The sequence below is a fragment of the Grampus griseus genome (assembly GCF_964374135.1).
Source record: "Grampus griseus genome assembly, chromosome: 5".
Classification (NCBI taxonomy): Eukaryota; Metazoa; Chordata; class Mammalia; order Artiodactyla; family Delphinidae; genus Grampus; species Grampus griseus.
In genome coordinates, this window is record NC_138998.1 from 136,843,253 (window position 1) to 136,859,116 (window position 15,864).

At 41.9% G+C, this 15,864-nt stretch overlaps 1 protein-coding gene across 3 annotated transcripts in view; it reads right to left on the reverse strand.

Annotated features, from left to right (window-relative positions):
- ERG (ETS transcription factor ERG) overlaps nucleotides 1–15,864 on the reverse strand; it is a 109,732-nt gene that overhangs the window by 17,840 nt on the left and 76,028 nt on the right. Inside the window, exons 4-6 of one of the 3 annotated variants that reach the window (XM_082655076.1) lie at nucleotides 4,222–4,425; nucleotides 3,313–3,393; nucleotides 1,284–1,355 (exon numbers count right to left, since the gene is read on the reverse strand). In XM_082655076.1, coding sequence (XP_082511202.1) covers nucleotides 1,284–1,355; nucleotides 3,313–3,393; nucleotides 4,222–4,425 — 357 coding nt within the window. The remainder of the gene's footprint in view (nucleotides 1–1,283; nucleotides 1,356–3,312; nucleotides 3,394–4,221; nucleotides 4,426–15,864) is intronic. The other 2 variants (XM_082655074.1, XM_082655075.1) reach the window with 2 other exon arrangements.

Sequence of the window (15,864 nt, forward strand, 5' to 3'; positions counted from 1 at the left end):
CCACGCCCCCCCCACCCCGTCTTTTTCACTGGGAAGAAACAGCAGCGCCAAGCTTAGTGCCTGGGACCAGTTCAAACTAGGACTTGGGCAGCCTGGACACGTGACAGACATCCAAGAGCATCAGCTTGGGTCTAAGAAGACGTGACTTCTAGATCCACGAGTGAATAGGGAAAAGCCATCCCACAGCTCTAATCACGATTCCTCAGCTGTGAGGCTGGCATGTATCATCCAGCTCATGCGGTTGTACATCCCAGCGAGGGGACAGATGTTTGAGCCATGCTTGCCCAATGTCACCCTCTCCTTCTCCACCTGGCAACACCTAATCCTCCTCTGGCATATGGTCCTTCCTCTGCAACGCTTCCTTCCCCCGTTCGTGGAGGGATGAATTCCTTTCCCTTCCTGTTCCCACAGCCTCTGTCGTTAGAGGTGTTGCCTCTACTATACAATCAGTGCTTTAGGTTAAACATCCATATCTGTCTCTCCAGCTCTAGGTACCTAGCCCGTAGGTTAAATGTATATGTGTGTGAGTCTGTTTCTGGCTCTAGATGGCTTTACATCTAGAAACATCTAGAGCTTTAGGCTGTGTGCCTGTGGGCTTGTTCTCTGCTGCACCCCCATGGCTGGCACTCAGGAGGCTCCATGGACAACGGTGGAATGAACAGGCCAGCTTTCTGAAGACAGGAAGCTTTGTAAAGTCTGGTTCATCTTTAGATTCCCAGAATCTAACATCGTGCTTGGCACTAACAGACAGTTGATAGACAGTGATTCTTTTCGTGAATGACGCGTAAATTAATAACCTAATTAAATCATCGGGAAAGACAGAAAGTAAGACTCAGGTGTACATATGATTGATTACATGCTTCTGCTCTGAAAGACTGGCTCTCGTGACAGCTGAGGACCAGCTGCTAGTGTTAGGGGAATGCCTCCTGCTCTGTGCTGTGCCTTGAGGACGGAGAGATTACACTTATGTCCTTCTGTAAACTCGAAACCGGATGGATTCCTTATCGCCAGGCATCCAGGATGCCTTCCTGGCCCATCTGTCTTCGAGAGCAGCTAGTGAAGGGGCTGACCTGCTCATAATCCCGCAGTTCGGGGACTGTTTGCGTGATCTCTGGATGGAACGGTCTGATTCTAGGCGCCAGATCCACAGAGGCAGAATAAGACCGTTTAGAGGGTCCGATCCAAGATCAGCTGTCTTTGTGTCTCGTGACGTAGGTCACGGACCTCACAGGACATCCTGGGATGTCTCTCAATAAAGAGATTACACAGGGGTGTTTTCGTACCTGGCCTAGTTGTAATTCTTTGCGTAGCTTCAGGATATACTGAAGTATTTGGGAAAATAAAAGCTGCACCCCCTGCAGACAAAAGGAAAGACAAAACATGTGAAGGTCTTTTGCTGTGGTTGTTGATCTGATCTCAGCAACAGCGCCTAATCTACTTTGCCCCATGACAACCAAGGGAGGTGGCCTCCTAGAACCTGCCACGCCAGACTTCGGGAGAAGGGACTAGCACACAGGTCAGAAACAGATGCTGAAGGTGGAAGAGATGTGACTCTCTCTGTGCCCCACTCGGCATAAGGCGTCTTGTGTTTTGACTTAACGGCTTCCTCCTGAAGCCCATCCGTGGGTCTGCCCATCCCCCTGCAAGCTCATTTTATTAAAACAATTCTATGGTGGGTGTTTTAATTTTCAAATCGTATAAAACCCATAAAACATTTTACAGAGCCCTTGGAAAGGAGCACCAAAGAATGATAAATATTTTGCCAAAGAATATATGGATCTTTTTAAAAATTAATCCGTGTCTCTGTTCAGATGCACATTTTCCCTTTCTCTCCCTCAATCAATTCTCAAATTGTTAGTGGAAGTAATCCTCTTTTCACAGGTCAGTCCGTTTGGAATCTGTTGTCCTGCTTTTCAATTGCTTCTATGTTTAGCAATAGCAAAAATAATGAAGTCAGAGCTTTCCTGACACTTTCATCCTCTGCTAAAAACTTTTTAAATGACTAAGAAGTTATCAGAAAGTGTGTGTATCTCCGAGGCGTTTCCTAAGGCAGGGGAATTACTTTGTCTAAGGTGCTTGCTATTTCTGGCCACAAGGTCATTAATGGGCTGACTGTGTAACCTATATTGAAAAAGTGTATTATTGACTCAAAGCCATTTTTTTAAAATTTCAGATTAAAAGCACAACATTCTGGCTACTGGAGATCAACTAGCAATCCCTTTATAATACTCAAGCCTGGACTCACTCACATCATACATTTAAAAATAACAGGGCAAGTCTTTGGAAAATGGCTGTATTCCTATGTGAGGGCTGCTCATGAACTGGCTGGCTTGCCTATGAGGGGTTACTTAAGTCTTTCCAACACTAGATGGTTTTCTCCCTAGCCTGGTGGTGGCAGAGGGTCCCTGCAGGCTGATAACAGTGGGGTGAGCAGCCTGCGGCCATGCTTCTGTAAGTGTCTCCATCACCAGGGAGGAAATGGGTGTGACCAGGGCCACATTCATCCACAGAAAGCCCAGCCTCTACTCTCAGCTTTTACTAGGAGGGGAGGGAGCAGGGTTAGCCAGGAAGAAGCATCATGTTAAAACTCTATCAGGCTCAGGCAAAAAAAATAAAATAAAATAGATAAATAAATAAAAGGTAGCATCGATGGTTAGACACAGAATAGCAGGTATTTAGTTAGTCACTAATGTCAAATCTTCCCAAGTCATAACACAGTTTCCCTCACAACAAAAGCTCCCCCAAAGTAACCGGCATTCCCTCCTACGGCCTTTTTGCAAATGTACGAAGACTGTGCAAGAAGATTCAAGTCAAGTTGAATGGCCTAAAACTTTACCAAAAAGGAAAAAGTAAAACCCCTGCTTGTCCTAGTAAACATTCCTTTAAGAATGAAAATTTTAAAAGGAAAAAAAAGAAAAAAGGAGCATGCTAAGGGCCCCTTCACATGGAACATGCTTTTAGTTTCTACAGTCAGCACAGGGCATACTTGAGGACTAACAACAGCAGACTGTGACCCAGCCAATGTGAGCTGAGGCTATGGCTGAAGGCTGATTCTGCACATCTCCTGGTTCAAAGAAACCCTCTGACTGGCAAGGGAAGCGGGGGAGTGTTCAGAGACCAAAGAGTGCCTCCTGCCTGGAGGCTGTGGTACCGCCAACACAGAGCCTCAACCTACCAGGGACCCCTCAACCATCCACCTCTGACTTCCGCCTTCCTGATGCACTGACTGTCCCACGTTCTACCTGTAAAGCATGCAACCTGTAAACAAAACCCTACACTTGTCCTGGGGGGAAGGGGCAGGGCCAGCATTACCTGTGTTTCTAGCATGCATTAACCGTGGAGAGTTTTGTAAGGCTTTATCAACATCATCTGAAGTCAAATGTGGAAGAGGTGCTACAAAACAAAACAAAAAGCAACATCCAAATGAAAAAAGAGAGAGAGAATTCCCTTCCTTGAAAAAAAAAGAAGAAAAAGAAGGAAAACATTCACCCCACTCCCCATCCTGTTATCATGGGCTGCTTGGGAATCTCTCCATGGCCCTGCTACTGGTTAGCATGTTAAAACCTAGATGGGGATCCATATTGAGTTCAGGGAAGAAGTGGTTGGGATGCCAAGCAAAGCATTTACACCAAAGAGTTCACACCACCCACTGTTGCACTATCTCTACTATCTCCTTCTGATCATGCTTGACATTTGAAATATTAAAGCATGCAGCAGACTCTGTGGATTCATGCCTCTCATTGCCAAGACGCCATTCCCATTGTGACAGGCTAAGCCACATCTCAAGATACCAAGTGAAAATGTTCCTCATTTTGTGTTCGAGTGGGATACGAAGGGGAGCTTGCTTTGGCTTTAGGGAAGATACACTCCACAATTCCCATCAAGTAGGAGCCTTTCCATAATGTTTCTATTTCTATTTGGGCATCATGGAGATGAAATAATGTGTGACCAGATAAAGCTCTGTTTCCCTTTGGCATGTGATCTTCCTGGTTGGGGGACCCTGGAGGAGGCAGCTGAATGCTAGTTGACTTTGCCGCTTTCGTAAAAGCGCTGACTACTTCTCACTACGCAATAAGTCATCACTTATAAGCATTCTCTCAGATACTAGTGGGAATCGGGTTAGGGCAGCAAGATGCTGCCGGCAACTGGGCTGAACCCTCGCATCTTACGTTAACAAGGACCTCTCGACAGTGCTCTCTGTGGGAGTGGGGACTGCCTTACTCTCTCTGAGGTAGTGGAGATGCGACAGAAGGATGTCAGCGTTGTAGCTCGGGGTGAGCCTCTGAAAGTCGTCTTTGGTCATCTTGCACAGCTCCTTCCCGTCAATATTCTGGAACAATAGGATGTCGACGTCCGGAAGGCCATATTCTTTCACTGCCCACTCCAGCCACTGCCGGACATGGTCCGTACTCCATAGCATAGGATCTGAAACGGGATGGAAGCATATTTGGTCAACTCCTGAAGACAAATTTCTGGGGTAGAGCCATATCCCAGGTGGGATCTCCCACCAGCCATAGCTTTCCAGAGCATCCCCTCCCTCTCTTGCAGAAGCACAGCCTCAAGCCAGGCTCAGGGACCAGTCCGAGGAGAATGTCTGAGGAAGACCAACTGACTCACAGTCAGAGACCACTGTCTTTAAAGTGAATTGTTCTGGAAGTTTAGGATTATTCACACCACCTGCCCTTCTGTTGCTCATATAATCTAAAGTTTCCTGTAGGGATGGGATTTTTTTTTATCAGTTTCTTTTAATTTTTATTTATTCATATAAAAATATGTTTATGTGTGAATATATATATATATATATATATATAAAAATCACACTGTTGTATACCTGAAACTAACACAACATTGTAAATCAACTATACTTCAATTTAAAAAAGAATGGGAAAAAATGAATAAGAATAAATGAAAACTTTCTTTCCTCAGAAAACTACTGGTTTCTTTATATGAAATAAGAGTAACACATATCAGGAAGATGTTAATTACAGATTACCAAAAAAAAAAAAATCCCATACAGTATTTGTCTGAAATACTGAAAGATATTGACCACAGAATTGGAGATGATGTGTAGGTCAGCCAGAACCCTAGCACTTCCCAGGAGCTAGTGTTTCTAAGAGAGAGCCGTCAGTTACACGCTTTTCCTGCAGAGAACTTGGTTTTGCAACTAACTCACACCTGCAGGAGGCAAGCTGGCTGGGGGGCTTTCACATTCCACAGCTGGGGCACAAACACCCCACAGGATGCAGGCAGTGTCATCACGCTCTGCTGCCACATACGGGAGGAGAACCCTGTATGACCAGGAGAGCAAGTCTCTGGGGAAAAGGAGCAGGTGATCCCCAACGGAAACACAAGTTGGGACCACCCCACACAAACAGCCTGGGTGGAGGGGTGCCCAGGGCGCCTCGCCAGCAGACGGGGCTCCTCCCTGGGGTCCCTGCGCACAGAAAGACACCTGGGCAAAGGAGTAGGAGCCCAGAGTCCTGATCCCAGGGTCTCTCAATGCTGCAGCCTCCAGAGGCTGCTTCTCCTTTCTGTGTCTGTTTCCAACGTGAAATGAAAGCCTTAGTCTGGGTCCTCTGGACAGGCTCGTAGAGGGCAGGTGTGCCACGATACTCAGATCATCATGAGTGAAAATATCTGCTGGGGGAAATACATCACCCTTTTGAATTGCTTTCTAGCTAATAGTTTTAGAAGCTTGTTTGGTCTTACTAATGTTTCAGGCTGCTCAAGAATGGGCATTCGATGTGCTGTTGGGATACATTTTCGGTTTCCAGAGTCAGTGGCAGTAACAGTGAGAAACAGCCAGACAGTCAGAGTCACCAGAATTCTCCTCCCTTTCTCCCTCCCTCCCATCCTTCCTTCTTTCCTTTCTTTTTCTTTCTTACTCTCTTTCTGCCTCCCCCTCCCTCCCTTATTTTGTCCATTCCCTACTTTCTCATATCTTTTTTAATAGAAAGAAATTCTTTCAACCCCAATAGAATCCATCCCTAACCCATTCCCCTCCTGGACACTCCAGGAGGAACCACTAACCTGAAAGGATACGTGCATCATCCTTATACATATCTGAATACTTTTACCATATCCACTGTACATATATTGTCGTGTGCCTTTAAGCTAACATAAATGGTATCTGATTTGCTTTTGGCGTTCGGCACTGTATATTCAAGATGTGTCCAAGTCAATCCATGGAGGTATATTTCATCATTTAATCTGCTCTCGGATATCCCCACCCCCCCACAAATATACCCCACTTACTTATCAATGAAGACCCCTGTGTCTCCCTCCCCACCCACATGTGAAGCAATCTGCATTGGTCCACAGCCTGGGTTCCAATAAAAAACTACTGATGCCTGGTCTCACCCGCAAAGATTCTGAGTTAATTCTGCTGGAGGGCAGCCCGGGCATCAGGGTTGTTAAAAGCTGTCCAGGTAATTCTAAAGATGGTCTAAAGACCATCTACCCTGGGGCTTCACTACTCAGACTGTGGTCGTGGGATCTAGCAGCCTTGGCCTCCCCTGGGAGCTAATTAGAAATGCAGAATCCCAGGTGCTGCCACATGCCTGCCGAATCAGAGTCTATATTTTCATAGGATTCTCAGCTGATCTGTGTGCACATTAAGCTTGAGAAAGTGCTGGCCTAGGTGAGGACCTAGATGTAGAATTGCTGGTCATAGGGCCCATGTGTAGAAGCTATAAACTAAGAACTCTGGTTCTGCTACAAAGCGCAGAACATCTACAAAAGCTCAAATGGCAGTGTTGACAGAAAGCTGTGCATATTCCTTTGTAATCCAAACACATGGAAACATTTTGTTAGCCTGCGAAAACCGAATGTGTATTGGGAATGTTAACTCTGTCCAAGTCACTGAAGTTCAGATGGCTCTTTGCCATTGGGTCAGCATTCTGCTTTCAGGGATAAAATGTTCTGAACTCCAGAATGTTTCCATAGAAAGTCCTTCTTTTCCTTTTCCTCATGGTATGTCATGACTCCTCATTATTCAGGAACAGATCATATATTGGTCTTAGGATGCCCTGAATTCAAGTCCTCTTTCCTTGGTTCTGTGCAGAGGACAGTTAAACGGCCCTCTCAGAGAGAAGACCCTCCCTTCCACAGGGGTCCCCAAGCCATTTCCTATAAATTCCACCACTAGGTATTAGCCAAACTCTTCTTTTTGTTTTGTTTTGCATTTAACAACCTGGAAGGACTATGTTTTGGTGTAACTACTTCCTAGAAATCAGTTCATTCTAGGAAGGCATTTTCTTCTCTTAATGGTAGAAACAGATATTCTAAAAATGATACATAAAGATCTTCCTGAAAGTTCCTGGGTTCATGTTAAAACGGTCAAATGACGTATTAGGAAGATAGCCAAAAAAAGAAGTCCAATCTCTCCAGCATCCCTTGGTGTGCCTGTTAATTGGTTTCCCTCGCTAAGCCCAAGGTTGTAATGGCTCATTCAATTTTCGTTTAAGGGAATCACATGCAAGACCCCAGAGACCAATTCCTCCTTGACCTGCCCTGTTATAATCCCTAAATTCTCACTTTGGATTGGTCAAATGGCCATTCTCTTGTACTGCTGGAGTGAGCTGTAAATTGCTACAACCTTTCCAATGAACAATTCGGCAATACATTTCAAATGCCTTTTAAAAAAACTGTGTGTATAGTCTCTAAACTAAAAATTCCACTTCTAGAAATTTATCCTTAGGAAATCATAGAGGAAGTGCGCAATGATTTATTTTCAAGGATGTTCTTTGTAGTGTTGTTTATAATAGCAAAACACTGGAAACACCCTAAATGTCCCAGAGAAAGAGAACTAGTTAAGTTGTTGTACATTTAGGAACAGTCCTGTGATATTTAGAAACTAAAAATTACACTGCTGAATGTAGTTATTGATATGAAAATTGTTCAAAATAGATTAAATTTAAACGTTTGAAACATTATGGTAGATTATATTTTGCAAAGAAATATAAACATATCCATGGAAAGAATTTTGGAGAGATATGCAGTGAAATGGCAACTACTGTCTCTGAAACAAAGGCAGTAGAGATTTAAAAGTTTTCTTTTCACTAAACTTTATCTTCTCTCTTTCCTACAATACACATATAATACTTGGGTTAAAAAGTTATTTTTAAAAATGTATTCTCTATATTTCAAAATCAAAACAAGGTTTTATAAAGGATTATATATATATATAATATATATATATTTGTTAAAGTGTTTTTATAAAACTTTCAAGAGTATAATATTTTAATGTCACTTTCTTACACAGTTTGTTAATGGAAATTGCTTCGTTTGAAAAGAATACAATTACACAAAGTCAGGTTACTCCTGTATCCTTTTGGAATTTGATCTCCATACCTCTGCCCTATACATTTATCAGCAAAGAATATTAAAAACAAAATATGGTCACTTGATAAGAGTAAATGAGATGTTCCTTTCCAACCTGTCCATAGGGCGCCATTACTCTGGACCTACTCTACAGGTGCAAAGAGAACAGTCTGCAAGGGGCAAGTCCAAACTCTTCAGCCTAAAGCACGTGACTCTTAGGTTCTGGGGCCCACCGTCTTAATAGGTATCATCCCTTGTCCTTCCCCAACCCCTTCATCCTACACACATCCAGTTGCCATCTCCTGAACCCACACCCCCTGCCTGCACCCACACACCACCCACTGCTTGAGGACTGGCCCCTGCTTGCATCCTCACCTACACTCACCACCTGCTTTGGGTGTCTGTCCTCCACGCTCTTGAGGTGTAAGCACTTATCGTGAATCTCTGGGCAGGGAACTGATAAAAAGACAGGAGGCCCTGTCCCTGCCCTGATGGTGGAGCCCACCCTGGGCTCCCCACAAACTCCCTGGGCCAGGCATGGATGGTGCCACTGTAGACAGTGTTGTTTAGGGTTCAGGTCAGTGTGTGGGGTCCCAGCTCACTCCTCAACTCCACAGAGCACCCAGTAGAAGCTTCCAGGTCTCCTCCATGGCCCATGACAGGTCAGCAAAGTTTTCTTGCTTCTGGCCCACCCACCATAACAGAAGGGAGCTCACGAGGTCCCACAAGATTCAAAAGGCCTTATCTCTTTCCTCAACTATGCATGTGAAGGAGAAAGGGGAGGGGGCAACAGGATGAGCTCCAACCAAGGGTCAACTTTGCCTCTGTTCAGGGGTGGCATCCCACACCCTCTGCCCCAGGTAGTGATGCAGCTCAGAACCTGCCACCTAACCTCACAACTAAGCCTGGATTTTTGTGGTTTTCTGCTCATTTCATTATTTTTTTTTAATTGAAGTATAGTTCATTTACAAAGTTGTGTTAATTTCTGCTGTACAGCACAGTGATTCAGTTATACATATATATACATTCTTTTTCATATTCTTTTCCATTATGGTTTATCACAGGATATGGAATACAGTTCCCTGTGCCATACAGTAGGACCTTACTGGTTATCGATTTTATATATACTAGTTTGCATCTGCTAATCCCAAACTCCCAATACTTCCTTCCCCTATCTCCCTCCCCCTTGGCAACCGCAAGTCTGTTCTCCATGTCTGTGAGTCTGTTTCTGTTTCGCAGATAAGTTCATTTGGGTCCTATTTTAGATCCCACATATAAGTGATATCATATGGTATTTGTCTTTCTCTTTCTGACTTACTTCACTTAATATGATAATCTCTAGTTGCATCCATGTTGCTGCAAATGGCATTATTTTGTTCTGAGTAGTATTCCATTGTATGTATGTACCACATCTTCTTTACCCATTCATCTGTTGATGGACATTTATAAAACAATGTGCAGCCTCCAAGGACCCACAGGATAACGACTAAGCTGAATTTAACTGAGTTATTGAGCATTTATAGTATACACAAGTACTTCAGGGATTCAGAATTGGCCAAGACAAAGATGCTGAGCATCTACCGAGGTAGGCAGCCATGAAGACAACCCACAAAGCAGAATGAAATCTGTGTTATCCAAGCAGGACGGGAGTACAGAGAAGCAGCAACTGATCCCAACAAGGAAAAAAGGGAAAGGCTTCACCAGAAGGGTTTGGCTTGAGCCTGCATTAACAAAAAGGATTTTGACAGAAGTAGGGTGACAAAAGCAGAGAAGACCTTTAGTTTAGGGGAACAGCTTGAGCCCAGCTTCACACCCACAGGGGCATGAAATATCTGATGGTTTTGAGGGACATGTGAGAAGTTTGGTGTGGCTGGAGTGGAGGGTTTAAGAGGGAGCACAGAGACATAGGAGGATGGAAATGAAAGTTGGAGACAGATCAAGGAGAGCCTTGAGGATCTTGCTAAGAAGGCTAGACTTTATGATCTAGGAATTTCAGAGTCATTGAAAATGTCTGAGGAATCAAAGAATGTCTTAAGTTACATCAAGCACAGCAAAGTTGGTGATCAAATAAAAGGCTTTATTGGGAGCCAGAATACCCATATTTGGGCTCTGATTCAACCGTTCTTTAGATGTAAAAGTTAACCTCTCTAGAATTTGTTTTCTTCTTTCTGTGGGTAATTAAGTGAAATGTTAGGGGAAGACAAAAGTAAATGAGATAACGTATGTGAAAGCACTTTGCCAACAATAACACATTACAGAGCAATAATGCAACCACGCACTGGATTTTGCATTGCAAACTCTGCTAAAATGAAATAAACAATCTATTATCACAGGGTCAGCCTCTTCCTCTAAACACAAAAGTCTGATTTATCACTTTATTTTAAGAAGTTTTCGGAGGTGCTTCTGTGAGATGAACCAAGAGCCACTACAGATAAGTTGTTTTGTTTTCAGCCCTCCAGTCCAATTGTTTTGAAAACATCTGTGTCATCACTCCACATTTCGTGGACATCAAAATGGTAAACCCCCATGGTACAGGGTAAAAGAAACAGGAAGCCATCTCTCTCTCTGCAGTTTCTTATTTGTACCTTAGATTACATGGTTAATATCCAAAAGTTTTACAAATGCTATTTCAGTAAACTGGGATTAAAACAATAAATAAAAGCAAAGCAGAGTTGCACCGTTTAAGGTTTGGGTGGGGAAGCAGGGGGAGGAGGGACAAGCAGTGGGTGGGATTAGGGTTGGACATTTTTTTTACATTTCCCTGAAACTGGATTCTGCCCTAGTAGAGTTCCACTGCTGCCAGGAAAATATTAAGTAGATATTTAAATTAAGCAAAAGGATATTGCATTGCTGAAGACATACTGTGCCTTCTTGAAACAAAATACCTCATGTAGGCAAACATCCTGTTTCAGAGACCCCCAACCCCACCCCAGAGTAATGAATAAAAGCAAGATTAAGCAAGAACCAAACTGGTGATAATATAAGCTCTGAGTGTCATTTTTCTTGAACAATATCAATGTAAAATATTGGCTTCCAGAAAGAAAAATCACCCTTGGTAATGAAAAAATACCAACAAAAATAAAATGTACTTCTGAATCATATCAAAATCCTATGAGGTCTTTGTTTATAAAACCAGACCTTGGTGAGCCTGCCAGTCTGCTGTCCCACACACTCAGAAGCCTGCAAAAATAAGATTTAGCATGTTGCCTCCTCATTGGAACAGACTTTACATTTATAAAGAAGCTTAATAAAGAGAACTAGCTCACATTTGAGCTTCACTCCACAAGAAACCGAAATTTGAGCTCAAGTAAAGAGCCTACGTCAAGGTTACTTCTGAACCTTTTCATCTCCATACTATGAATGGGGCTCAGTTATTGTTTTGATAATTACTGATTTCTAATTTTACGACACTTTGGCCAGTGAAGGAGGTATAAGATACTGATTTTTTGAATACTGGTTGTTACTCCTTTGGTGGGCAATTTCTGCAAATTGACCATGCTTAAAAAGAAGGCTTATCTTCTAATTGTTGAGTGCAGGTTTCTATGAATAACCACTAGATCAAAATTAGTAATGCATATATAATTTTCATGTCATTGATCTATCAAAGACTGAGAAAGGCAAATTTAAATCTCTCACTAAGGTGGATTTGTCTATTTCTCTGTACAGTCCTTTATGTATTTTGAGGCTATGCTATTAGGTATATACAACTTTATCACTGTTATATATTCTTCATAAATGTAAACTGTTTTTATTATGTGATAACCCTCAACTTTCTCCAGTAATGTTTTCTGCTTTCTGTTTCCATTCTCGTCAGCTTTATTTTGACTGAAATTTAACTACTATATCTTATCCCATCTATTTGCTGTCATTCCTTCTCTGTGTTAGATGTTTGTGTAAATAGTATATACATAACTAACTTTAGAATAATTTTTAAAAATCTGCTTCATCACTTTCTGTCTTTAATGGCAAGTTTGGTCTACTTACATTTATTGTTACTGATAGATCTGATTTCTACCACTTTACGCTTTCTATTATTGCTATAGCTGTTCTTTATTTCTCCTTTCCAAATACCTGATTGGATTGATCTATTTTTCTTTGTTCCTTTTTGTTTCTCTACTTGTTAATCTTTAAACAAAATCTAAAGTTAATCACCAAATGTCCTTCTCCCAAAGAATGGAAGGAATTTAGGAACCCTCAACACTAGTCATTCATCCTTATAAGATAATGTTGGCCAGTATTTTTATTCTACCTTATTAGAGTCTGTAAAAAGTAAAAAAAGAAAGGTTAAGAGCCCAGAAGGTAACTAGAGTTTTGTCAGTTTCTCCCAGCTCACTGGAGATTTCCTTCTACTGCCCCTCTGTGCCCTGTTTTGTTGTTGAGAAGTCTGCTGTCCTCATAACTGTCATTATCTTCAGATAGCCTGTCTTTTTCTTTAGCGCTGGCTCTAAAGTACTTTGTCGTTGGTGTTCTTCAGTCTTACCATAATGTAATTAGAGAAGATGAATTCTTATTTATCCTTCTCTGACCGGTGTTTCCTGTATTTGGAGAATGGTGTTGTCCACCAATTTTGGGAAAGTCTTAGCTTTTATCTCTTCCACTATTTCATCTCTTCCGTTCTCTTTATTTTCTCTTGCTGGAACTTCTATTAGATCTACATAAGACATTACTATGAGTCCTTCCCAACTGTTGACTTTTTTTCTCATTTTCTACCCCTTTGTCATGTGCTGCACTCTGAAAACAATCTCAAGTCTCCCTTCTCTAATTCACTCTTTGATTTTTTCAGATCAACTGCTTCATCCATCTACTGAGTTTTTGGTATTTTTTGTTTGTTTGTTTGTTTTTGGTATTTTTTGACACTGAATTTTGAAAACTGTTTTGTGTTTCTAGGAATTCTATTGTTTCTTCCTTAAGATTATCTATTCTTTTCCATAATATCTGCTTCCTCTCTTTTTTGGTTCCTTCTTTTATGTATCTAGTCACTTTTAAATCTATTCACTTTATATTCTCTATCATACTTCAATTATCTAATATTCTTGAGGGTTTAATCTGTTGTTTCTGCTGAATCTTGGTCTTGGTAGATTGTTTCTTCCTGTTTTCAAAACTTGGGGTTGCAGAATCATTTTCTGTGGGTCTTTGTAGGAATTCTGTAAAGCCTGGATTGAAGGCAAGCTTCTCCAGGAAGATTTTGTACTTACTTCCTCCAGGTGCCCAAGGTTATCACTAGCTCATAACTACTTTTCAATGGTTAATTTCTGACTCAGGATTGTTGGACCACACAGTTGTGTGCATGTGTGTATAGGGTAAGGGGAGGGATCATGCCCAACTCCTGCTTTGTGCAAGACCAAGATCTCATTTCCTGCCCCTAATTAACCTTTAAAACCTAAATCTCTGTATTAATAGACATTGGAACCCCACCCCCATTCATGCCACCTAAGGCAACCAGGTGACAACATGAGAATGGGCTGCCCTGTTCTCAGTTCCCCCCTTTGTTTTAGTCCCTAAGAAATTCACTGACTTTCTTCTCAGTTCAGCTATGCATTTAAAAGGACGTTGGATTCTATGCATAATTTCCAGGTGCTCCACAAGAGATCCTTTTAAGTTCAATATTTTACTAGAACCAAGAGTCTTCTCTGCATATTTTTTACCCATTTACTTTAAAACTTTTCCATTTTCAATGCAGCTGTCAACCTAGCTCACACTATGCTCCACTTCATTCATTTATTAATTAATCAACTGTCAAAAGTTAATTGTACATATGAACTGCTCAATACCCTACAACATAAAAACTGTAAAAAAAAATGTGCCTACTTTAAACTCTCTGAGAATCAACAATTCCATTATGTATTTTATTCAAAACATACATGACTACACTATTTTTGTTGGGCTCTAAAGATCCCTTTGAAACTCTGACATGCCAAAATATTTCAGTGGATGGAGACCTTCTTAACTCCTCTTGAGTGGATTATCTAGTTTGGGGATTTTGGTTTTCTTTATTTGTTCCCCCATTACCTCCCCTTAGTTATTCCATGACAATGCTGCTTATGCCCATCATGTTTTAGAAATAGAGTGACTTGTTCCATTTCAAAGTCTCTCCCTGCTTGGGTTTTGTTTCTTTGCCCCTCTTTAAACGTTGGTGTCCCTGGAGTTTTGTCCTCGGTCCTCCATTCTCCTCACTTCATAGATATCCCTGGGCGTCTAGGCTCTCACGTTCCAATTACAACACGCACGCTGTATTGGTTTCCAAGGGTTGCCATTAACAGAGGACCACATACTAAGTGGCTTAAAACAATAGGAACGTGGTCCCTCATAGTCCTGGAGGCTAGAAGTCTGAAATCAAGCTGTCAGGAGGGCTGTGCTCCCTCTGGGACTCTGGATAAAATTCGTCCTTTCCTCTTCCATATTCTGGTGGTGGCTGGCAATCCTCAGCGTTCCTTAGCTTGCAGCTGCATCCTTCCAGTCTCTGCCTCCATCTTTACACGGCCTTCTCCCTGTGTCTTCACATCATCTTCTCTCCATGTATGTCTGGGTCCAAATGCCCCCTTTTGATAAGGACACCAGTCGTTTTATTAGGCCCACCCTTATGACCTCATCTTGACTTGATCAAATCTGAAAATACTCTATTTCCAAATCAGGTCACATTCCAAGGCACCAGAAATTAGGACGTCGACATATTTTTTTTGTGGGGGAACAATTCAACCCGTAATACACGCTTATCCCTTGAGCCTAGCGCTTTCTCCCAAACGCCTGACCAAATATGAAGAGAAGAGCTGCAATTTTTGGAGGTATCACTATAGCCCAAGCACTGTTGATGCACTTCACACATAGGTCTTATTTAATCCATACAGCACCATATGAGGTAGGCATTACTATCATCCTTATTGTAGTGGCAAAAAAACTAAGGATCAGCAGGATTAAATGACTTCCCAGAGCTAGAAAATGGCATAGTTTAGAACTCACGTGCAGTGACCCCATGATAAAGAATTTTAACCCTAGCTCTTCATGGGCCCACTGAACTGCCTTGTGGGTATCACATGGACATCTTAAGTACAGGATGAACCAAACCAGAATCATCTATCTTAGTTTTTTTTTTTACATTTACTAACATCCACCCAGCCATTCTTGCCAAATCAAAGCTATTTTCAATGCGATTCTTTTCTTGGTTTACAGGAAAAACAGAGAAATCATTATCATCATGGAAATGTAAAGGTTACGGGCTGAGCAACAGACGATCTTGAAAATCTCCTTTATCCCTTGACTTATTACTTACATCTCCTTTGAAAAGGCCATTTCAGGATCTACAACAATTTAACAAATTTATTCCACCATTCTATTACCTTGTGTTCTTCCTGGACATTTCTGATCATGTAGGATAGGAATAAGAGCTCAGACTATGGATTCAGACAGAAGTGGGTTAGAATTCTGGCTCTCCACATCATTGGCTAGGACATCTTGGGCTACTATCTTATTTTCCCTAGTTTTAGTTTCCTTATCTGTAAAGTGAGAATAATAAATAGTCCCTAGACCATAGGATAGTTGTGGGAT